Source organism: Gymnoscopelus microlampas (genome assembly GCF_963454915.1).
Source record: "Gymnoscopelus microlampas genome assembly, chromosome: 15".
NCBI classification, from domain to species: domain Eukaryota; kingdom Metazoa; phylum Chordata; class Actinopteri; order Myctophiformes; family Myctophidae; genus Gymnoscopelus; species Gymnoscopelus microlampas.
In genome coordinates, this window is record NC_139952.1 from 11,151,408 (window position 1) to 11,177,166 (window position 25,759).

Below are 25,759 nucleotides of genomic sequence, written 5' to 3' on the forward strand. Positions count from 1 at the left end.
AGGTATATACCATAGGGCTGAAGTGGCAAATGATAATACAAATCTGCAAAGTATCTAGTAACTAAAGTTTCCAAATAATTGTAATAATAATAATAATAATAATAATAATTGCTAACATTTTTATAGCGCTTTTCTAAGTACCCAAAGTCGCTTTATATAAAGAAAAGGAAGGTACCAGCTTTATTAAATTGTCTGTTTAAATGATTGTTATTGATGATTGATTGATATTTGCCTCTGAGATGTAGTGGGGTAAAACACATACAAGTAAAATAATTGGAAACACTCCAGTAAATGAAAAGTAAGTGGAGTATAGTGGAGTAAATGTACTCCACTATACTTCCACCACTGAGATAAACACTTAATAGATAGTAAGTGCTAAAACCCCGAGTATATTGAAACCCGCTTTTCATTTGAAGATCACAGCCTCAATAATTAGTCTAATGATATGTTTCCCACAAGAAATATGTCCTACATTAACCCTGATGAATAATATATCGTATATATGCTGTACCCCGAAGAGATCGTCAATTGCAATCTTTATGAATGCTCGGCATGAGTTAATGAAAACCGCCACGGCTTAATACCAAAAGCAAGAGCATTTGAGTGTACAAAGACACACGCACGAGCGTTCACAACACACACACACACACACACACACACACACACACACACACACACACACACACACACACACACACACACACACACACACACACACACACACACACTCAGACAGAAGATATGAAACCCATTTTGTCAGAATTCACTTACCAATCCATTAGCCATCCCTCTTAAGTCTCCTGAGTCACATGTATCATGTACAGTTTACCATGTCACACACACACACACACACACACACACACACGTGTGCGCGCACACACACACACACACACACACACACCCTCGTATCGTCTTAATTACCTCGCCGTAATAAGCACTCGGGCCGAAGCGAGGTATGATAAGAGCGCTAATGACGAATGCGATTTGGGACTTTACACGTCCGTCCCCCCCCTCATCCCTTCTTCCATTTATTTCATACAATCCATACATCATATCTCAATTAGGGCCTCCTCCCTAATGCGTTCCAGCTGCAGATTTATGCCTAAACTTTTGCCGATCTACAAGCTCGGCGCACCGTGAGCTCGGTAGATCGGCAATTTCCGTCGAGTATAAATCAGGTTTTACACTTCATCAGTTGGCGGACAAGGTATATACTCAAGTAAACACTCAAGTATTCAAAATTGCAAATTACAATGAACGTCTTCAGAAATTGGTCTATTTTGACCGAAACGTCGAACGAAGAGCACCAGACAGTGTGCGGGTCCTTTTCTCTCATGTCATTATCAGAGATCCCCTTCAGAAATTGTCAGAAGAAATTGTGAAAAGATCAGATCTACTGTACACATTTGCGACGCGTTGTGAGCTTGTAGATTGGCCATTTTCACAATATTTGAAATAGGGTTTAAGAAGTGAATTAATAATATATTTGTGTAAGTTTGGGTACGACTTACTTAATTATGAATACTACAAAAATGTACAGTACTCAAGTAAATGTACTTAGTTAATGTCCACCACTACGCTTCATAATGTCAACGTATAGACACGGAGACACAACCCCCACTTTCCCCCCCCACAATTATACCGCCTGTCACCGTAAGCGTGCCGATAACATCTCTTTGTCACACGGCGGCCTCCCAAGGTGACCAGGAAGTGTTTTTTTTTCTTCTTCTTCTTTTTTTACGAGGCGGGGGCCGGGGGGGACCTAAGGAGGAGGAGGAGGGGGTTCTGGGTAACGGGGACGGTTGAGTGCGGGCGGAGGCGTGGCGGTGATTTATGTGGACGCCGTAATGACATCATATTCTAACACGAGGAGAGAGAAGATCGTAAATTAAGACGCTGCCGGGCCTTAATGGAGGCTGAGAGGAGGTTTCTTTGTTAGCCTCCGCGCTCCTGGGCTTATCTATGTCGATCTCTCTCTCTCTCTCTCTCTGTCTCTGTTGCTCTTTGTCAGTCGCTATCTATCTATCTATCTATCTATCTATCTATCTATCTATCTATCTATCTATCTATCTATCTATCTATCTATCTAGTGCTCTGTCTGTCTGTGTCTCTTCATTGAGTTATGGCTTTAGTTTAGGTCATGGCTTCAATACTGTATGAGACTCCATGTGTTTCATGTAAAAACATGGACTAGGTTGCTGTGATTCATTGATGGTGTGAATGTGACCGTTGAGGATTCCTAATGGATTCTAGGAGAAATCAAAGCCAGAGAATCCTTTTTCTTTAGAGAGTGGCTATGTTGTCTTTGTTCATGAACCACTTCCATATTCCACCCATGGGAAAATATTTGTTGCAGGATGTTCTAGATTGTTTTTAATGCATTTTAATTATTCTTATATGTGTTCTTCAAGTATTTTTTACATGGACTATGAAGTTTAATGTATTTTTTCCCTTTTTTCCCCCTTTATGTTTAGTCTTTCTAAATGTATGTATTGTTGTGGACACCAGGGAGACTAGCGGTGCTTTAGGGCACAGCTAATGGGGATCCGAACAAATAAACTATAAACAAAAACTAAACATATTCCAAAAAATGCAGATTTGACAAGCTCACAACGCTCGACGCGTTGTGAGCTTGTAGATCGGCTATTTTTGGCGAAGATGTGGACGTGTGTGGACGGAAAAAAAGCAGTCCAAGTACAGAGACGACACAGGTCCACTCTACTAAGTCTAGACTGGGTTTAACCTTGACATTGCTCACAATCGGTGTCTGACAGTCGTGGAAGAAGTACTCAGATATTTTACTGAAGTAAAAGTAGCAATACCACAATATAAAAATACTCTGTTACAAGTAAAAGTAACAGAGTAGTACATGTTTTATAATGTAATGATTTGTGTGTGTGTGTGTGTGTGTGTGTGTGTGTGTGTGTGTGTGTGTGTGTGTGTGTGTGTGTGTGTGTGTGTGTGTGTGTGTGTGTGTGTGTGTGTGTGTGTGTGTGTGTGTGTGTGTGTGTGTGTCTGTGTCTGTGTGTGTGTGTGTGTGGTCAGGCAGGGTTGGTCTCTGGGGAGTACATGCTACAGGATTAACGCACCCCACACACACACGCACGCACGCCATCTTTCTTTCCTTTCACACCAATTAGCAGAGACAAATAGCAGAGATGTTGTGCTTGTAAAATATGGATTGTTGGCTGTCGATAACATCACACTCCTCTGCATGGTGCAGTTAGGCCACGTAAAACCTGACCTCATTCTGTTGGCCAAAGGGCTCTCATCTTTTACTTAAGTAAAAGTACCAATGCTGCAATGTAGAAATACTCCGTTACAACTGGAAGTCCAGAATTCAAAATATAGTTGAGTAAAAGTATTGGTATCAAAATGTACTTAAAGTACCACAAGTGGAAAGTGCTCATTATGCAGAATGTCTGCCAAGTTTGTCAAGTTTTCAAATGTGTAAAAATCTTTAGAAAATAGCCGATCTACAAGCTCACAATGCGTCGCATCGCGACGCATTGTGAGCTTGTAGATCGGCTATTTTCAAATGGCCGAAATGTATATAGGGCTGAAGTGGTTAATGTATTTTTTGTAATAATAATCTAAATCTACAAAGTAACTAGTAACTAAAGTTTTCAAATCATTTTAGTGGAGCAAAAAGTACAATATTTGCGTTGTACTGGAGTAGAAGTAAAAGTACTGAAAATTGGAAATACCCAAGTAAAGTACAAATACCCCAAAAAAGTACAGTACTTAAGTAAATCTACTTAGTTACGTTACACCACTGGATTCCACACCCAACCCCATTAAGTCCACATGTCCCTTTGGTGTGGTTTTAAACCCTCCAATAAATGTAGACGACGTACATTCCGTCTGCTGTCGTGCAGAAAGCTCTCATATCCATATTTTAACCTTTTGTGTTCATTCATAAATTAACGCTCGGCTCTACTACTTGATCACACTACAGTGTCACACAAAAGCATCAAAATGTATATTTTTTAAAGTTTTCAAAATAGCTATTTTGGAAAATAGCTTGTAGATATTTTCAAAAGATGTTTTTATACATTTGAAGACTTGAAATAGGACATTCTGCCTAATGAGCACTTTTACTTAAGGTACTTTAAGTACATTTTGATGCCAATACTTGTGTTCTTTTACTCAAGTAAATTTTGAATTCCAAACTTTTATTCTTGTAACAGAGTATTTCTACATTGCAATATTGATACTTTTACTGGTAAATAATGTGAGTACTTTTTCCCACCACTGTATCTATATATCCACTGTTGGGGGTCCGGTGTTGACGTGGTCTCTCTCTCTCTCTCCTCTCGTTGTGTCTGTGTCCAGGCGGTCGGAGGCGGAGGCGGACATGGACAAGGTGACGGCCGCCATGGTGCTGACCAGCCTCTCCACCAGCCCGCTGGTCCGGAGCCCCCCCGTCAAAGTCAGCGGTGAGTCAGGTCATGCTACAACATCCATCCATCCATCCATCCATCCATCCATCTTCAACCGCTTATCCGGAATAGGCTCTATGTACAGCAGCCATATTGTGAAGAAATTCACAGGTGTTACCAATGATACTAAAGAAGGCTCTGTTCCATTCTGTTCAAACAGATTCAGGGTGCTCATGGTTCCATGAGGGGGTTCCAAATGGCCTCTTACGGGTGTGTAACTCTGAGAGTGTACAAATGGAACCAAATGGACCCGTAAGGGTCGATTTGGTTCCATTTGTACACTCTCAGAGGTTATGGTGGTCGTGGAAATTAAAAAGTCTGAGAACCACTGCGCTACACTAAATGGAGCAGAGCCTTCATTTGTATCATTGGTAACACTTGTGAATTTCTTCACAATATGGCTGCTGCGCATAGAGCCTATCGGGTCGCGGGGGGGTAACAGTTCCAACAGAAATTTCCAGACGTCCCTTTCCAGAGCAACATTAGCAACTTCCTCCTGGGGGATCCCCGAAGCGTTCCCAGGCCAGTGTGGAGATATAATCTCCCCCATCTGGTCCTCGGTCTGCCACGGGGTCTCTTCCCAGTGAGACTTGCAACTAGAATCTCCCTAGGGAGACGCTCGGGAGGCATCCGCACTAGATGCCCGAACCACCTACACTAAGCTGGCTCCTTTCCAAGTGAAGGAGCAGAGGTTTTACTTCGAGTCTCTCTCCCGGACGACTGAACTTCTCATCCCTATCTCTAAGGGAGAGGCCGGCCACCCGTCTGAGAAAACCCCATTTCGCCCGCTTGTATCCGCGATCTTATTCTTTCGGTGACCCACACACACTTCATGACCATATAGGTGAGAGTAGGAACGAAGATTGCTCGGTATATCGAGAGCTTTGCCTTCTGGCTCAGCTCTCTTTTAGTCACAGCAGTGAGTACAGCGACTGCAATAGCGTTCCTGCTGCTCCGATTCTCCGTCCGATCTCCTGCTCCGTCTCTTACTCGCAAACAAGACCCCAAGATACTTAACCCATTAAGAGCTGGAACGCATCTGTGTCACTTTTTGATTTGAGCTAAAAAGCATTATTTTACACTTTGGCTATTTTAAGATATTTTTTGAAAAATCTTGAAAATGTGTGCAAATCTTTGAATAATATTGTTTTAAAGCAAAACATTTTTAACTCTATTCTTTGCTCCTGGGGGGTCCCTGGAACAAACTATTTTGAGATGGGGGTCGGCGGTCAAATACATATCATTTTGGGGGTCCTTGACATGAAAAAGTGTGAGCACCACTGATATAGAAACATAAGTTTTTTTCAGAATACTGTTTAGAAGACATAGTAGAATCGGCTTCAGTTCTTAATGGGTTAAACTCCTTCACCTGGGGCAAATTCTCATTCCGTACACCATTGGTTCTCAAATATATAGTATATTTATGTAACACACACACACACACACACACACACACACACACACACACACACACACACACACACACACACACACACACACACACACACACAGAGAGTGCACTTTACCAATCCCCCTTAGTCTCTCTACTTGAGTCTTTTGACTTTGGCTCTGCTACACAAACACGACCTTGGCGGTATAACTAGACAAAACAGTAACTTCATCTTTTGTGTCGCAGTCATCGTTCTTTGTGTCGAGTATAACTTTTTTTTATATACTTTTGATGCCTTTTTAGTCCAGGGGCCAAGGCAGATTTTGGTACCACCTAAGGTGGCCGTACATTTTTGGTATTTTTGTATTCCTACATGTCTCTAGTTTATAGTTTGGTATGATACATCTTCCAATTCAGTAGCTTAATGACAGTAATCACTCTAAACCGGCTAATGTATCCGGTAGGAGACACAAAGTAGAATCTTTGTGTCTCCTACCGGAAATACACACGGGCATCAAATTATTGCGACAAAAAACAAAATATATCCATGTATTCAAGGCTTCATGGGGTGTGCAATTGATAACTTCTCAGATTTTTGGTGTTTGCAAAAAGACTGCTTTCCATAAGCTTGTAAAAGTTGACCCTCCTTCGGTCTAGGGTGGTCATAGCTGAATGGGTAGAGAGTCCTCCTGGGAAACTTAAAGGAGGAGTTCACCCAAAAAATGATTATTTTCTGTCAATTGCACACCCCATGAAGCCTTGAATACATGGATATATTTTGTTTTTTGTCGCAATAATTTGATGCCCGGGTGTATTTCCGGTAGGAGACACAAATATTCTACTTTGTGTCTCCTACCGGATACATTAGCCGGTAGGTAGTGATAACTGCCATTAAGCTACAAGATTGGAAGGGTTATCATACCAAAATATAAACTAGAGACATGTAGGAAGACAAAAATACAAAAACTTTACGGCCACCTTAGGTGGTACCAATTTGTGAAAATATCAGTGTTGGCCCCTGGACTATTTGAACCCTCCAGAAAAATGCGAATATGAGATTGCATAATTTATTGCAAAATCAGCCAAATGGCGCAGATTATGCGGTGGTCAATTTATTTGAAAAGGGGCGCATAATCCCATATTTCCGTGCAAACTTCCGTCCAAATTTCCGTGCAAACTAATTTGCAACTTCCTGCAATTTCACCGCATAAAATCACATGAAAACCCTGCATATTTCATTGCAAAATGAAGATTTTAGCCCGCATAATCAAGGATTTTTGCCCACGTTTTTTCTTTAGGTTGCGTGACACTGTATTATGATCAAGAAGGGAAAAAAACACAAATAGTTAAAATATGGAGATCAGTGACAATTTCCGTGCAAACTAATTTGCAACTTCCTGCAATTTCACCGCATAAAATCACATGAAAACCCTGCATATTTCATTGCAAAATGAAGATTTTAGCCCGCATAATCAAGGATTTTTGCCCACGTTTTTTCTGGAGGTTGCGTGACACTGTATTATGATCAAGAAGGGAAAAAAACACAAATAGTTAAAATATGGAGATCAGTGACAATACTTCTGAACAGAAATGTTCATTTGAAATCTCTCCTGAAACCCCTTTTTTAAGGCACTCGGGTGGCGCAGTGGTAAAGTCCCTGCCCACCACCACTGAGGTTGTGGGTTCAAATCCCCACCGTGGTGCCACTGGCTTTGTTGGGCGTCTATGCGAATGCAATTGGCCCGTGTTCAGGGGAGGACAGCCGGACGGGGAGGGTGATATTGTCCTCCTACGGCCTGGGGTGGCACCTGTCAGCGGGCAGTGTTGGGCGCGAGGAGTAGGACGAAGGCTCTACGTCCTCCTGGTGGGGGCTCCTCACTGGCAGGTGAGTCAGCATACGACAGGAGTGACAACACAGAAATATGTGTGGGGAGGAATTCATTTGCATAATGACCAAATCGGAGATAAAAAATAATTGGCTACTCTAAATTTGAAAAAAAAAAATTCAACCTCATCTTCATAATTATAGTCAGGGAATATCAGAAAGCATGTCCTTTACAATGGCTTCTGTTACCACGCTGCTCATTGCTTCTATCATTTGGTTTTGTATGGTATGACTGGTATAAGTTGCATGGCGTGGAATAAGCTTCATTATGTTGGCCAGCTTGGTGTCTTTTTTGAGCGTGCAAAAAAGGAATAGAACAGTCCACTGCCCCCTTGTACTGAACGCATCCAGTTTTCCTCGCAAAGGCAACTGATTTGAGGCCAGAAATTGTCTATGAGGGAGAACATGTAGCATCGGTTTCTATCCAACTGTTCAGTATTAACCAGCGTTGAAATTTCAGTCTGAGTGCGTCTTTCTCGCTCCCTCCAGATGTTGGCACACATCAAATGCTCTTTAGAGAGAGCATGTTTATTTAGCCTTTGTTAGATTCTGTTGCATGCTTCCAAATGCGATATCCCTTCAAGGTGAAAGTTGTATCAACATTGCCACTGCATGCTGAACGAAATTTCCTGCAAGGGAAACAGAAAGCTGCGTCTGTCTGCACGCTGTATTCCATCCAGTCCCTCCCTTGAAACCATGAACTCACAAACAAGAGTTTTTTCCCACTAAAAATAGTGCTCAGATATTTAAAAAAATCACACCCAGTGTGAAGTGGGCGGTGTGTGGTCATCACAACATGACTCACTTTAAAAAAAGGATAAATTACTTTTTTTAAAGTCCATACTGCTATTCATAGGGCTGCACATGTGTCATGTGTTTCGCTAGCCAATCACAGTCCTGAATTTGCAAAGTCAGCCAATCACATTACAGTTAGTGGTGATGACACTAGCTGTAATGTGATTGGCTGATATGAAAAAAGTATCGATTTGCATTAACAATGGAAGGGTTAGGGGGTACACACATTTTTGGTCGGTGTCCAGAACTCACTTATAGGGGGCGGCTACACCGCCCCAAAAAAAGTAAAGTAACTAGGTGCATTTACTCAAGTACTGTACTTAAGTACACTTTTGAGGAATTTTTACTTTACTTCTACTCCACTACATCTCAGAGGCAAATATTGTACTTTTACTCCACTACAATTATTTGAAAACTTAAGTTACTTGTTACTTTGCAGATATAATTGATTAAATTAGAAAACACACATTAACCACTTTAGCCCTATTTCATACATAGGCTATTATTTGAAAATAGCAGATCTACAATGCGACACGTTGTGAGCTTGTTAACATTTTGAGCACAGGCCTTTTACTTGTAACGGAGTACTTCTACATTGTGGTATTGATACTTTTACTTAAGTAAAAAATGTTAGTACCTTTTCCACCACTGATCCCATTTCACCTGATTTGGTGTCTCAGAACCAAGATCCTCTGGTGGAGAAGTATGTGGCGGAGGGGGCTCTGGTCCAAATGTTGAGCTGCTGCGACTGCGGCTGTGGTAGTTGCAGCGGGGGCAGGTGCATTTCAACTCCCCGCTGTAACCGGCATAGTTTCACAATCTTCATCTTCGTCAATCGGAATTATCAGACATTCGGACGGTGGTGGGTCTGATGTAGATGATGTTAACACATTACCCGCCAAGATATTAAACATAATCTTGTATCCAGTTGCCAGCGTAATTACCTTAACCCATTGAGACCTGAAGCCGATTCTACATGTCTCCTAAATCTCAACAGTTTTCTGAAAAACGTATGTTTCTATATCAGTGGTGCTCAATCTTTTTCATGTCAAGGACCCCCAAAATGATATGTATTTGGCCGCGGACCCCCATCAAAATATGTTGTTCCAGGGACCCCCAGAAGCAAACATTTGAGTTAAAAATGTTCACTTTAAAAATATATATATTCAAAGATTTGCACACATTTTCACAATTTTTCAAAAATAGCAGATCTACAAGCTCGTAGCGCGGCACTCGGTGCCGCGCTATGAGCTTGTATATCTGATATTTTTGAATAGCCCAAAGTGTAAAATAATGCTTTTTAGCTCGAATCTAAAAATGACACAGTTCCAGGTCTTAATGGGTTAAGTCGACGATCTTTGAAACGCAGTGGAAGCCACGTCACGAGTAAAATAATAATAATTTTAAAAAAAATAGTCCAGGTGAGTTGGCGGAGGGATTCGCGCATCCACTGGGACAACAACATTCCAAATGCGAGCCGCCATTTTGGGGCTATGGCCCGCATATATGCGTTCTTGGCAGGCAATGTGTTAATGTACAAGATGGTGCTGATTTTTGCGGCGTTTTGAGCCACTTCCTTATGTCCACACTGGTTTTCTCTCTCAGATATGAATTTCACGTGCATGCACAACAATACCATGTCCTTTTTAGATATTAATGTTATTGTTTTGCCAATTTGGGGTTCCACTTGTAATTAACTCAAGGCCGAACAGTTGCCCCAGCCCACACAGGTTGCTGTTTTCTTTTCCTTTTCTTTGTATTCTTTTGTTGTTGTCATGGCTGCCAGTTCCCACCTGATGTTGTGTGGGAGTCCAGACTGCTCCATGCCGTACTGAATAACTGCTAGCTTGCATAATGTCTTCAGACTAGGACTTAAGTGTAAGACTTGTAAACATGTATGGGTTGTGTATCCAAAAACGATGAAACGATCACCCACCATGCAACAGATATGATGCCCATCTGGTCCTTCTCCCTTGGGCTCAACCTTCTTCCAGGTGAAGGTATTTGCATTGTATTTCCACATATCAGTGAAGTAGTGCTTTCTCAGACCATAGTTGTAGCCGCCAAATATGTAAAGCTCTCCATTGTGGGAAAAGGCAGCATGATACCAGCGTCCTTTTGGGAGAAGCTGTGCAGAAGGCGTGCTCAGCCAGCAGTTGGTCTCTGTGTCAAACACTCTGACGCTGTTGAAGTCATCTGTGTCCCTACAGCCCCCAAATACAAACATCTTTGTCCCGATGATTGTGGCAGAGTGACAGCATGAAGGAGGTGGTAGAGTGCCTCTGGTGTTAATTAAAGACCAGAGCATTATGGTGGTGTCCAACTTGTAGATGTCATTAGTGTGTCCAGTACTGATGTATCCTCCATGTATATACATGACCTTCCCAGAGACACAGGCTGAGTGCTCTTCCCTTCCCTCCGGAACAGTCCCAGAAATCTTGGGTTTGAACCATCTGTGATTGTCAACATCAAATGCATAAAGATGGTAAACCATTTTTCACCATCCTCCATTATCTCACAATTCACTATCCCCCCCCAGATGTAGATTGTATCTCCTATGAGCACAGCTGTGTGGCGCCAACGCACAAAGGGGACCTCAAGGGGACGTTTCCTTCTCCCAGTTGTCACTGGAGGCAACTTCATCCAGACCATAGACACTGTGTTGAAGACCTGCACATCAATCTGATCCATGTCGTGGGTCTTCCCGTGATGGAACCCTCTAAAGTGGTACACCATGTCCCCCACTGGCACTGCAGGCCAATAAGCCGTTCCTGTTGTCGTATCCAACAGCTCTCTTTTCAGGGACACTGCCCAGCACAACATTCTCTCTCTCTCTCTCTCTCTCTCTCTCTCTCTCTCTCTCTCTCTCTCTCTCTCTCTCTCTCTCTCTCTCTCTCTCTCTCTCTCTCTCTCTCTCTCTCTCTCTCTCTCTCTCTCTCTCTCTCTCTCTCTCTCTCTCTCTCTCTCTCTGTATATGTCCGCCTCTTCTCTGTATATTAAATCTATCTCTCTCAATCGCCTTTCAAATCTTAATATCTCTGTGATCGATGTCACGTTATATAGGCTGACCAGGGCTCTGATCTGATGTCACTCATAACACATACCACTGACATGCATTCATAACAATGCCGGTTTGCACAGGTGTAAATATATCATAAAGACAAATTATATCAGAAAAAGACACATTGAGATCAGCTAATAATGTTGTTCTTTGACACAAATGACAGCAGGCACACCATTCAACCATAACCAGACAATTTCTAAGTCACAGTAATAACCACCAACTTGAACCAACGTAAAGCAATTGTGCCTACTTCTTTTTCAACATAACATTGCAATTAGTCTTTTTAATCTGTGCCATGGATTGATATTATTTGTATTTATTTATTAGTTTTTACAAAGGTTGCAGTCGTTCAGAAATAATGATTGTTCATAAGCTGGTCCAACTGGCAATGTTCGGAATTCGCCAATCAGGATGGAATATGAAAAATCTGAAAATCTGAGGGTTCCGTATTGAATTGATCACTTGACTATAGAGATACTGTGTACCGATTTGTGTGATGTTTGGGTAATTTCTGAAGGAGTAATATCCACGTTTTTTACATAAGACGGCCTCCTGGCGCTAAAGTACTGTAAAAAATGTAGTTTGGCAAAAATCGCAAAAATGTTTGTGTGCCCCATTCGTTTGTGCTTCCCTGTGTCAATTTGTGATGACGTTTGTGATGAACAGAGGATGTTTGGGTAAATTCGGTCCTTCGCTCAAGTCGCGCCCCTCGCCCGTACAGAAAGCCGTCCGTGTGCAGCTCTTGGAAAAGTGGAGATATTTCACTAAACACACGTTTTCTGGCAGAACTTTCACATGGATATGAAACTAGAGGACAATATCTGACTCCAAGTCTTAGGAATTAATTATTGGGTGAGTACAGACGGAGTTTAGAGCACTTTTACGCCCACGCAGATCGTGACTACACAGCGCGTCGTCCAGGCTGATCAATGACTGTGTATTTGGAATACATGAAATGTATGTAAGATCACAGACATTCAAGGGCTATACAGGTCCATGTGAAAAGTTTGGGGCAGAGGTTCAGCTCTGGCATCCAGGGAGTGTGTTTGCATAATTTCGCTGCCATCAAGCCAACGGTGCCGGAAATTAGCTGATCGCAGACGGACGGACGGACAGGGTGCAAAACATAGTCTCGGCCGTGCCTTTCTGCCTGGCGGAGACAATAACCCCAGAGAAATGAAACCCCCTCCACTTGGTTTGGCCCAGTGATGTCATCCATGACACCACCAATCCTATTTAATCGGGGAAATGGTGGGCGGCGCCCTTACTAACATTTTGTCTTGCATGGTGAGTAATGAACAAATCACACAAATGATTTCATGTTTAACCGCTAGTGAAATGGACCGGAGATACAACTGTACTGCTGTTTGTTTCCTTACAATGAATCTCTTTGCCAGAAATCGCCCCTCTAGCTCACAACAAGCTTGTAGATCAGCAATGTTTGGCTGGTGTTCCCCCCAGAATATGAATAGTGGGGTTCAAGTGGTTAAATGTGCATCTAATCTTCCAATAAAGATAACTGAAACTAAACCATGTTTGTCTTTTCTCTTTATTAAAAGTAATTGTGCTCATGTACTTGGATTTAGATGTATGCATTGTATGTATGCATTGCGACGCATTTTGAGCTTGTAGATCTGCTATTTTCAAAATAATTGTATACATTTGAAAACTTGTGAAATGGGACATTCTGCATAATAAGTACTTTATACTTTTGGTACTTTAAGTGCAGTACTTTTATACTTTTACTCAAGTCGATTTTGAATTCCGGAATTTTACTTGTGACAGTATTTCTACATTGCAGTATTGATACTTTTACTTAAGTAAAAACTGAGTACTTTTTCCACCACTGAAGGTAACGCTTGACAGATACAAGCCTATAGGATAATATGTGAAGTTGTGGCATTTAGGGCTGTCATGATCATGGCATTTTACTTGCGATTAATTGTGTGTAATTGATAATTGGGTGTAAGTGATATGTTTTGGTTAAAATAAGTGTTAAAGTAAATGGCTTATATACTCATTCAGGATACAAGATAAACAAGTGATATTGGAAGTGATGAAACAAAACTGGAACATACACAATTGGAACTGAACTCTATCAAATTGAAGCTGATAAACCATCTTTGTGGAGTTCTCTCTCCCCTTAATTGGATCAAATTGGAGAGACAGGGAGACCCCTGTTACTGAACAAACACTCTGTAGCGTTGATTTACTATCAGTCTCATCCTCAGCCAAATCTCTTCACCTAAAATAGCAGATCTACAAGCTCTGAGCTTGTAGAGCTGCTATGTTTGGTGAATGCCCACCAGAATAGGGATGCTAGGGTTCAAGTGGTTAATGTAAAACATTTATAATCATCACACAAAGTATGAGACACACACTCTTTGTCACGCCATACATTTGGGTTATCCTGTTTGAGTTGGATGTGAAACATTTTCATATGGACAATGAACAAATCTTAAAGAGGGTGTTTATAATTATTTATTTTAATAAAAAAAAGTTAAAGCTCTATATTGTGATAGTAATCATTGCGTGTTTGTTCAGTAACCCTGTCTCTCCAATTTTATCCAATATGGAGAGGGGGAACTCCACAACGATAATTTATCAGCTTCAATCTTATCGAGTTCAGTTCCAGCTTTGTTTCATCACCATTTCACTTGTTTGTCCTGCATCCTGAATGAGTATATTGGCTATTTAACACTTATTTTAACCAAAACATATCACTTAACACCCCCTTTATCTTTAGCTATTTCAGTATTCGCGCTGCGAACAGTGGCAAGCAAATGCAGTATGTGGAAATGCGTTTTGACTCATATTACATACATTAATGTAAAAGGTGTAGGGCAGTGGTTCTCCAGGTGGATTTCAGGGACACTCTGGGGTCCTTTAGGGGGGTTTAAATTGACCCTTACAAGTATGTAACTCTGACAGTGTACAAATGGAACCAAATTGACCCTAACGGGTCCATTTGGTTCCATTTGTACACTGTCAAGAGTTAAGGGGAGACCTTGAAATGTAAACGTTTGAGAACCACTGGTCTAGGGCATTATATTGGTTCTGCTTGGAATGAACCGACTGAATGAACTCATAAAAAAAAACAGTTTTTAAAGTCATGACAATCCTTTTATCTCTCTCTCTGTCTCTCCACTCTATATCCTCTGTCTCTCCATCTCCCATCCAGAGGGTCTGAGTGGCTCGTGGAAGGACAGCAGCTCGGTGGCGGGTGGTCCCTTCACCCCGTCCAGCTACAGCTCGTCGGGGGGCTACTGGAGCTGGTCGGCGCCCAGCGACCAGTCCAACCCTTCCACGCCCTCGCCGCCGCTCTCCGCCGACAGCTTCAAGCCCTTCCGCATGCCCAGCCTGGGCGGCACGGGGCCGGGGGGTCCCCCGGGGGGGGGAGGAGGTGGGGGAGGTGGAGGAGGAGGGGGGGGCCCCGAGGACCCCAGCCTGGAGGAGCAGGACGGCAGCAGCCTGCTCTTCGACGAGCCCATCCCGCGCAAGCGCAAGGTCAGTCACATACTGTGCACCAGGATGGAGATCCAGGTAGATCAGGGGAAGATCTTCAATGTTTTTATTCAGGCCAAGGACCCCTTAGCTGAGAGAGATGAAGCAGGGACCCCTACATAAAATTGGCTTAAGGGAGGGCCGGCCGGCCGGACCGTGTGGTCACGCTCATGTCACCATGACTCAGCCATAGTTCCCAATGCAGCTACAGTATGCCCAAATATGGAGTGTGTTGTCTAACCTCAATGTGTCGTCAGGGCATCAGGCCCAAACAAATCAGTCAGCTCCGTATTTTGGCATAAAAGGGGACATGCCCATATGGGCATACACTGATGACATCATGGGATCTCCATATATGGGTATAAAAGGGACAAGTCGGATCTGCAGTGCGACGTAGGTGTGAGGGCCGTGAGAATATCCTTTTCCATAGATTTCATGGATTGCTTCATAGACTTGGTTGACAGCACTATCATCAGTGTTGCATGAATGTAATGTTTGTTTTTCGTTCGTTTTTGTTGTTTGTTTACACATTATCTTTTCTATTAATAGGTTGGATTCATCTTTTTTTTCCCCCCTCTACACCAAACCTCTTCGCCAAAAAATGCAGATCTACAAGCTCTGAGCTTGTACAGTAGATCTGCTATTTTTTGGCGAATGGGGTTTTACACTCTCCTGGTGAGACTCCTAAAGTCAACCATCATCAAATTGTGGCTAAATGGAGAGGTCATGGATTACGTAGCTGCGTTCAACCAAATGTTTTTTGCCGTATTGTGGCTTGATTTATACTATTGTTATTGTGAGCTTGAATAGCTGCTATTTCTAGTATGCAACAACATTTGCACGCAACCAAGTACAACTCGGCTTTATTCATTTGCAAAATATAGTTTTAACAGGGGTTGGGTTGTCATACTTGGGACAGAATAAACGTATAGACAATGAATGCTTTGAATAGATATGTTTATATATCTTTATATCAACGCAATGTTGAACGTGTGTCACCAAAGCAAATTTAAACCATACATTTAACATGTATAAAATATGTCAAACAACTGGTGTGACCCAGTGGATCAACTGGTAAGGGCACATACCACAAAAATAACGCTGTAGTCCATCCAGCCCACCGCTTGGCCCGGATTCAAATCCAACCCGAGAATCTTTGCACCTCTCTCTCTGTCACTGTCAGTAACAATGCAGAAATGCCAAGAAAATCTTCTCAAAAAACTATTATGTAAAACAAGCAGCCAGGATATTGATGTGTACTTGTCTAGTAGATAGTTGAATGTGGCACTTGGCTCTGCACTCCTGTCACGCTTCTGTCTCTGATTGACACGTACAGGACAGGACACACATTTTTAATATAGTCCTCATTCTGCAGTGCCTGTCATATCCATAACTGCTCTTAACTAGCTGTCAGCCATTATTGACACAGAGGGAAATGATGTCCTTTCTCTCTCCTTTACTCGCTCGCTCGCTCTCTCTCTCTCACCTTTTCCCCTCATGCTTCACACATGCATCTCCTCTTCCTGAGATAGTTATCCTTCATAATGAATTAAGGGCCGTGTCCACATTACGCCGTTTGAGCCGAGGAGCGCTTTGGATATCCTGTCCACAGCGCTCGCACACAGCGTGACGCCCCGCACTGTTCCAACCTATCAACCCATTGAGGCGCTCACTGCTCAAACGTCCTGTCAGTGTGCGTTATTAGCACAAATAGCTTGGCTGAAACAATGTAAACATGGACTCCTCGTGGTCTAGTGTACTGTACAAGCTCGCAGCGCGACGCGTTGTGAGCTTGTAGATCAGCTATTTTTGGTGCGCAACAGAAGAGCACAACCAACTATGAATCAAGCCTATAACTAAAAAAAAATGTTTTACCATAAAACAACCATTTCTCTTGGGAGGACCAGGAAAATGGTCTTCCCAATGTGTATTTTTCTAAATCTACTATACTTTTGGGAACATTTGGCCTTCACAAGTATAGTAATACACACACACACACACACACACACACACACACACACACACACACACACACACACACACACACACACACACACACACACACACACACACACACACACACACACACACACACACACACCTTGGGCTCTGCTTTCTCTTGGCCAGACAATGGAGCTCCTCGTTTAATTAACCGTGAAATGCTGATTAACAGGGAATAACGCGCGCGTGCGCGCACACACACACACACACACACACACACACACACACACACACACACACACACACACACACACACACACACACAGACAGAGGCTTTTGCGGCTTAAAGACAAAACACATTGCACAGGGGAGGAATTATGGCTGTGCACATACGCTGGCCTGCAAACAAAAAAACGGCAACATGCGAGACATTCTTGTGGAAAGGGATGACGGCCTGGACAACAGGCTGACAGACGGGTGTGTGACAGCCGCTAATAAAGACTCACGGCACAGGGGACGCACTGTAAAGAGCAGTGGTTCTCAAAGTAGGGTCCGGGGTACCCTTTATGGGTCTGTAACTCTGAGAGTGTACAAATGGAACCAAATGGACCCTAGCGGGTCCATTTGGTTCCATTTGTACACTCGCAGAGTTAAATTAACATTGATGATCCTACAGTGTGGGGGTCCCAGAGATAAAAATGGCATTAAATGGGGGTCCGTGGCCTAATGCATATCAAACTGGGTGTCCTAAAGAAAGAGAAAGAAAAACATCTCTTATGGGGGTCCCTGGCGTATCTTTTCAAATGGGGGTCTGTGGGCTAATAGTTTGAGAACCAGTGGTATAGAGTAGTGGTACCTAACCTTTTTTTTCCCTCTGAGACCCCCCCCCCCCCCCCCCCCCCTTTACCTGTGACACAAACATGAGACCTCCCCATGTGTTGTTCTGTTAATAACCACTTAAACCCTCTGGTTTGTTGGGGCGGAGTCCCTCAGGGCTCTATACTGGCGAATTTTCTGTTTTCGCTGTACATTATTGTCTTCGCTGAACATCGCTTAAAGGTATTGTAGGCAACATTAAGCCTAAATTTAAAAAAATATTTATATATGTATATTTTGCATTTTTTACCCTCTATCAGCCACTATACAATATAATGATGCTGGGGTGTTTTCCTGCATTGAAACACAGTCCTCTTTCTGAAAACCGTATTGTCCCTACTGTTTATGTTATGTATGTGCAGTTCGTTTCCCCAGCCACCAGGGGGTGATGCAGGGAGGACTTCCATAGACTTCCATAGAGTCACACGGACACGGACGCGCACGGATGCGCACATGCGTGGACAACATAAACAATAGGGAAAATACGGATTTCAGAAAGAGGACTGTGTTTCAATGCAGGAAAACACCCCAGCATCATTATATAGTGGCTGATAGAGGGGAAAAAATGCAAAATATATATATATAAATATTTTTTTAAATTTAGGCCTAATGTTGCCTACAATACCTTTAAGCTTGTAGATCTGCTATTTTCTGCGAAGAATACGGATGCTGAGGTTTAGTGGTTAAGCCCTATATACGCCCTAAGTGTGTGTGTGTGTGTGTGTGTGTGTGTGTGTGTGTATACATACAGTTAACATACACAGTGATATAAAATACAGCAATGGCTCCGGGGCTGACTGGAGAAAAATAAAAATGGATTTCTAATGTATTTGTCCAGGTACACTCCCATGTACTGTATATCCTGCAAAATATATTTTTGACCATTTTGTTGAAATACGTATTTTATAATGTGTCACAGAATGAACTAACTACACTGTCTCCCTCTCCACTCACTCACTCACTCACCATCTGTCACTCACTCTCCCTCTCAGCTTTCCTACTGTCTGTCCAGCCTGATCTCACAGAATTTAGTATACGTCGCACGGACCCAGTGCACGTCATTCCGTGCATAGTCGCCTAGAAAACCCGAAAATCTGTGCATACTGTATGTACGGCGAGTCCCACGGTGTGGGCGTAACCAGTTGCAACCCGGAAAAAACCCGGAAGCAGAGCAGTCCCCGCAACAACATGTACGATTCTGTGCCTATCGGTACATAACTCAAACGGCGCCGAGTAGGCTCAAGGGAACGTCGCTCCAGTTCCCTTGAGACTGCGCGCCTCCAAAATGGTTTAGTCACAATGGGGGAGATGCGAGGCGGCTATGCACGGATTTTCGGGTTTTCCAGTTGTCTATGCACAGAATGACACTCCCGTGCAATGTGTACTAAGTCGTGTGAGATCGGGTTGGTCTGTCTGTCATAAACTGTCTCCCTCTCTGCTTCCCCTACTGTCTCCCTTTCAGCTTTCTCTCGCTCTAGCTCTCGCTCTCTCTCTCTTACACTGTCTGCCTCTCAGCTTTCCTACTGTATGTCACTCCTACACAGTCTCTCCCTCAGCTTTCCTATGCTGACTGTCTTTCCTACGTGGTCTCCCTGTCAGCTCTCCTAGTGTCTCTCTCCTACACGGTCTCCCTCTCCGTTGAATACCCTCTGTAGGAGGAAAGTGCTTGCTGTGTTCTTACTGTACTTCAATGAGTGAATAACTGTGTGTGTGTGTGTGTGTGTGTGTGTGTGTGTGTGTGTGTGTGTGTGTGTGTGTGTGTGTGTGTGTGTGTGTGTGTGTGTGTGTGTGTGTGTGTGTGTGTGTGTGTGTGTGTGTGTGTGTGTGTGTGTGTGTGTGTAGAACTCCATGAAGGTGATGTTTAAGTGTCTGTGGAAGAACTGTGGCAAGGTGCTGAGTACTGCTGCGGGCATACAGAGACACATCCGCACTGCTCACCTGGGGTAAGACACACTCACTCACTCACTCACTCACTCACTCACTCACTCACTCACTCACTCACTCTGTGGTTCTGAATCATAAATAGGTTGGCAAGCGCGTCTTTTTCATAGGGAGATAAGCCAAACTCAAGCTATCTACCGGAAGCCAGATTATCACCGACGTCTTTCGATCAACTGAAACCGTTGCAGGATTAATATCGTTGTTGTCGGGCAGAAACGCATTGTCTCCATATTTTAACTTTTTGTGTTTTTTCGTGAACCAACACCCTACTTGATCATACTACAGCGCCACACGAAAGCATCAAAAGTAGCAGATCTACTTTTTCTATTTTTGAATTTGAATCCTGAAAAGTAACAATAAAAGAAATATACAAGTATCGTCAAAATATAACTTCACCCAGGATGTACACATAGAACACTTATTGTCAATGTGGTCCTGAAAATAAAAGTGAATAGTCCAATAAATTACATGGCACCAATACAAATATAAAACCATTAAAACTTAAAATCGACCTGCACAAATATCAAACTTTAAATACACAAATTGACTTAAAGTGCATCACAAGTAGCTTTTCCATAACAGCATATTTGCTTGTTTTTATATGTTTGCGATTGTTTTTATAGGAACGTTTAGATTGAGGGTTGAGGGTTGACTGCCTGGCACACAGAGGCAGCTCATTAATCCATTAAGATTCCTGTGGCTATTCAAAAATAGCAGATGTACAAGCTATGAGCTTGTAGATCTGCAATTTCTTTTTTAAATCGTGGAATTGTTCTACAAATCTTTGAGCATATATGTTTTAAAAGCAGTGGCTCTCAAACTTTTTCATGTCAAGGACCCTCATCTCAACATATTTTGTTCCAGGGACCCCCAGAAGCACAGATTTGAGCTAAACAAATGTTCGCTTTAAAAATATATATTCAAAGGTTTGCACACATTTTCAAAAATAGCAGATCTACAAGCTCATAGCGCGGCACTCGGTGCCACGCTATTAGCTTGTATATCTGCTATTTTTGAATAGCCAAAGTATAAAAAGGTTAAAGTGGTTAAAATGATTGTGATGCTATATTAACACATTTTGCTGGGGACCCCCTGGAACCCCCCCAAGGACCCCTGGGGGTCCCCGGACCCCACTTTGAGAACCAATGTTTTAAAGCTCATAAACCATAGCTTGTAAATCTGCTATTTTTGAATAGCCAAAGAAATCTTAAAATAACACTATGCGTTCCCGTTCTTAATGGATATAAAAAAAAGCAAATATAGCTGATCTACAAGATCTTGTCTTGTCATCGTGGACTTGTCTTGTTGTTGTGTAACCTTGTAGATCAGCTATGTTCACGTAGCACCATCATATCGTCTCTGTCGGGTGGAAACCTCATATGTCCAAGACTGTTACTTTTCAAATTGAATAATAGCAGAAGTAGCAGAACTACAGTAGGCCTACAAGCACGGAATGCGTCGTGTCGCGTTTCCAGCTTGTAGATCTGCTACTTTTGATGCTTGTGTGTGACGCTGTAGTATGATAGTAGTTATGTGTATTCAAAGTTCCCGTGTTCCCTAGGGTAGGTACCCTCACAAAAACACGCAGTACCTGATGGAGAAAAAAACGGCACCTGATGGAGGGGAAGGGAACTGGTTGGAATAACGTGTTCCTTCCACGCGCTACGTTCAACCAGGGAAACTCCCCCCTGTCAGGTGACAAGAAGGTTCAGTTGGCTCTCATGCATTGAAGGAGGCATGAGCTCGGCCCTGGCCTCTCTAGGTTGGCAGAGGGAAGGTAGTGCCCAGGATTACATGGGTTACAAAATCGTGGGATAAAAATGTAAAAGCAAAAAGCAATGATATGACAAAGTATAAACAAGGCCTCAGTGCACGGGTCACCAAACTCATTCGGTTGCTAATTCCTTCTTGATTTCCTTCTTTCCATCTATCGCAGATCTAAATCATGTCCTACATCGCACTCCTGTTATAGTGACACCCTCTGGGAACAATAAGGCTTTGGCCTTTACTTCAAAAGTGAAATTACAGTGAAAGTTGTAGTCGGATGATGGTGTTTTCCGAGCACACGAGAGCAGTAAAGTTGATAGGTATAATACTGGCCTGTCTATGTAAGTGATGGCTTATATAAGCATGGAGCTCATAACATGCAGACGCACACCGAGCAGCTGTGATATACACCCTATGATTTAATAGACTCTTGCCTTCAGGCCATGAGGATTGGATTGGGAAGAAACGACACCTATTTACCATATTTGCTTTTGTTTGCTGCTTCCTTTCGTCTCTCGCTCTCTCTGTTTCATTTCTTTAATGTATCACATATTTATCTCCGCTACGCTGAGGGCCGGGTACGGAAATTATGTTTTTTTTCTGTTTTACATCAATATATATTTGGGGTCCTTAAATTTTATTATAGTGCCCAATTCACAATGAACTTTATGTTCATATAGAGCAGAAGCCCACCATTTCCCCCTGAGCAAGCATTTGGTGACAGTGGCAAGTTAAAACGCCCCTTTAGGCAAGGCAAGTTTATTTGTTTAGCGCATTTCAACAACAAGGCAATTCAATGCGCTTTACACAAAACATTAAGCAAAGAAAACGCATTATGAAAGGACATTAGAATGCAATAATAACAAAAGAAGCAAACATAAAACAATGCAGAAGAATAAAATGAAGGAAAAAAATGAATCAATGAAAGGCCGCGGCAAACAAATGTTTTAGCTCTGATTTAAAAAGAACTAAGAGTGGCAGCAGACCTGCAGTTTGTTCCAGATATGCGGTGCTAAACCCGTTAAATAGCACGTCACTTTGTGCCGTGGTATGAGTTTGTAGATCAGCTATTTTTGAAAAAAAAAAAAAAAAAATCTAATCTTTGAATATATATATACTTTTTTTATTTTTTGGGGGGGTCCAGATGACAGTGCAATTTAGAGACTTTTAAGACCTTTTTGATACCTCTATTGTGATGGACTGATCGTTGAGCTGCTATCTATTTTATTCTCTCCGGTTCATTGTTCCTTCCTTCCTTCCTTCCTCCATTCCTTTCTACCTTCTTTGCCTCCATCCTCCCCTTCTTCTTGATTGATTAATTGATTGATTGATCGATCGAGATTACCATCCTTTCCCCTATCTTTATCCCATGATGCAATTAAGCGTAACTGTGACTCACGGTGCAATAATTAGCTAAAACACCGTGGCCTAATGCATTGGTTCTCAAAGTGAGGTCCGGGGACCCGCAGGGGTCCTTGACGGAGTTGAAGGGGGTCCCCAGCTAAATGATGGATAGTTAGGAACCAAATGGAGTCTTATGGGTCTGTAACTCAGAAAGTGTATAAATGGACCCGTTAGGGTCCATTTGGTTCCATTTGTACACTCTCAGAGTTAAATGAACATTGATTTTACAATATAAATTGGCGTCCCAGAAATAGAAGTGCCATTACATGGGGGTTCGTAGCCTAATGCATGTCAAACTGGGGGTCCTTGAAATTAAAATGGTTTAGAATCACTGCTGATTTACTGATGTATAAATCTTCTCTTACTCCACTACAATTATTTGAAAACTTTAGTTACTTTGCAGATATAAATTATTAGGGTTGTCCGATATTGGCTTTTTTACCGATAACCGATATACCGATATTGTCCAACTCTTAATTACCGATACCGATATCAACCGATACCGATATATGCGGGGATTATTGTGATTAGGGTAAGCTCAAATGTCATATCACACACACCATATACAGTAAGAACTCCTGTAACTTATTTATAAAGCCAAAAAAAAAAAAAAAAAAAAAAAAAAATGTTTTTTTTTTTTTTCAAAAACCGATACCGATATTTTCCCGATATCAATTTTTATGCTAATATCGGCCGATAATATCGGGAGGCCGATAAAATCGGACATCCCTATAAATTATTACATTATAAAACATACATTAACCACTTTAGCCCTATTTTATACCTAGGCTATTTGAAATTAGCACATCTACAAGCTCACAACGCGTCGCACTGCGACGCGTTGTCAGCTTGAAGATCTGCTATTTTCAAACAAAATAGCACTTTTACTTTTGGTACTTTAAGTAATTTTTGATGCCAATACTTTTGTACTTGTAAAGTCAATTTTGAATTCCGGACTTTCACTTGTAACACAGTACTTCTACATTGCAGTATGGATACTTTTACTCAAGTAAGAAATGTGAGTACTTTTTTCCAACCCACTGCTCTCTTGTCTCCCGTGTTGCGTCCAGGCGCAACTGTGACTCCGAGTCGAGCGACGGCGAGGAGGACTTCTACTACGCGGAGATCAAACTCAACACGGACTCGGTGGCCGACGGCCTCAGCAGCCTGTCCCCCGTCTCCCCTTCCGTCCTCTCCTCCTCCTGCCCTGCGCCTCCTCTTTCCGCCGCGCCTCCTGCTCCTCCCGCCTCCCTTTCTCAGTCCTCCGCTCCCTCGAAGTCCCAGGCGGCCGCGGGAGACGTGGGGGAGACGCGCGTCACCACCACCAATGGAGGCACGCCGCTGTCCCGCTCTGCTCCCAGCGCCCTCTACCTCATCCACGCGGACCACGCCTACCAGGTCAGAACACGCACGCACGCACGCACACACACAGTGGTGGAAAAAGTACTAAAATGTTTTACTCAAGTAAAAGTATCAATACTGCTATAGTGTCCAGTGCCCCTTATTGTATTTGGATCATATACCAGGATGTAGGACACAGGTGTATGTGATTAAATGCACACAGGTGTTACCTGATTATTAAAAGCTGACGAGCAAAGAGAGTACGAGGCAGTTCTGTCTCCTAGTGTTTGTATATTAGTGTTCTAAATATAGAACACTACATTTGGGCGACGAGGAAAATATCCTATAGAACACTTCAACTGCAATGTAGAAATACTCTGATACAAGTAAAAGTCTGGAATTAAGATATGTACTTGAGTGAAAGTACAAACGTATTGGTATCAAAATGTACTTAAAAGTACCAAAAGTAAAAGTACTCATTATGCAGAATGTCCCATTTCCAAGTTTTCAAATGTATAAAATGTCTAAAAATCTTTTTGAAAACAGCCGATCTACAAGCTCACAATGCGACAATGCGTCACATTGTGAGCTTGTAGATAATGCTATTGTCAAATGTATATAGGGCTAAAGTGGTTAATGTATGTTTTGTAATCTAAATCTACAAAGAAACTAGTAACTAATGTTTTCAAATAATTGTAGTGGAGTAAAAGTACAATATTTGCTGTTGGTGGGGCTTAAGGGATCTTGATTGTGGAGGCTGAGCCCAAATAGTTTTGAGAGCCTCTGAACTAAAATGTAGTACGTTTCCTACCTGAAGTGTGAGTTGTACACACATGCCTACATCTATGCTCCATGCATGAACCACTTATGCACTATTTTAGATTTCCAATTAGCCATATTAGGGATATCATCTCTATCAGCTTCTTGATTGGTCAACCAAACTCATCGGCTTTGTGGATTGGACAGACTTTATGTGACATTTGTGCCAGAGACTCATTAGAAGGGTTAGAGCGCAGGACTGCAGGACTGGATTCTGTTACAGAGTTGGATCGCGATCTACGAAGTGAGAAATGTTCCGTTGTATCGTCCAACGGACGATACAACCGAGAAGAACATCAGAGGGATACAGCTACTCTGCTGTTGCGTTTGAGCACAAGGTGTACGCCTTCGGAGGTCACCGTGACGATGACAAGGCTCCGATTCAAGTGCACGTCTTCAACACAGTGTGTTTACGCTGGATGACGTTGCCTCCAGTGACATATTGTAGAGGAGCGGTTCCCTCCATGCGTGGAGGCCACAGGGCTGTGCTGATAGAAGATATTATGTACATCTGGGGAGGAGGGACTCCTTACTGCAGAGTGCTTTATGCATTTGATGTTGACAATCACAGATGGTTCAAACCCAAGATT

General features: G+C 42.5%; 1 protein-coding gene across 2 annotated transcripts in view; it reads left to right on the plus strand.

The window, feature by feature from the left end:
• Positions 1-25,759, plus strand: part of znf704 (zinc finger protein 704) — a 99,323-nt gene that overhangs the window by 64,445 nt on the left and 9,119 nt on the right. For both annotated transcript variants that reach the window (XM_084081345.1, XM_084081346.1), the window contains exons 3-6: positions 4,336-4,439; positions 14,758-15,083; positions 19,740-19,840; positions 24,080-24,407. In XM_084081345.1, coding sequence (XP_083937471.1) covers positions 4,336-4,439; positions 14,758-15,083; positions 19,740-19,840; positions 24,080-24,407 — 859 coding nt within the window. The remainder of the gene's footprint in view (positions 1-4,335; positions 4,440-14,757; positions 15,084-19,739; positions 19,841-24,079; positions 24,408-25,759) is intronic.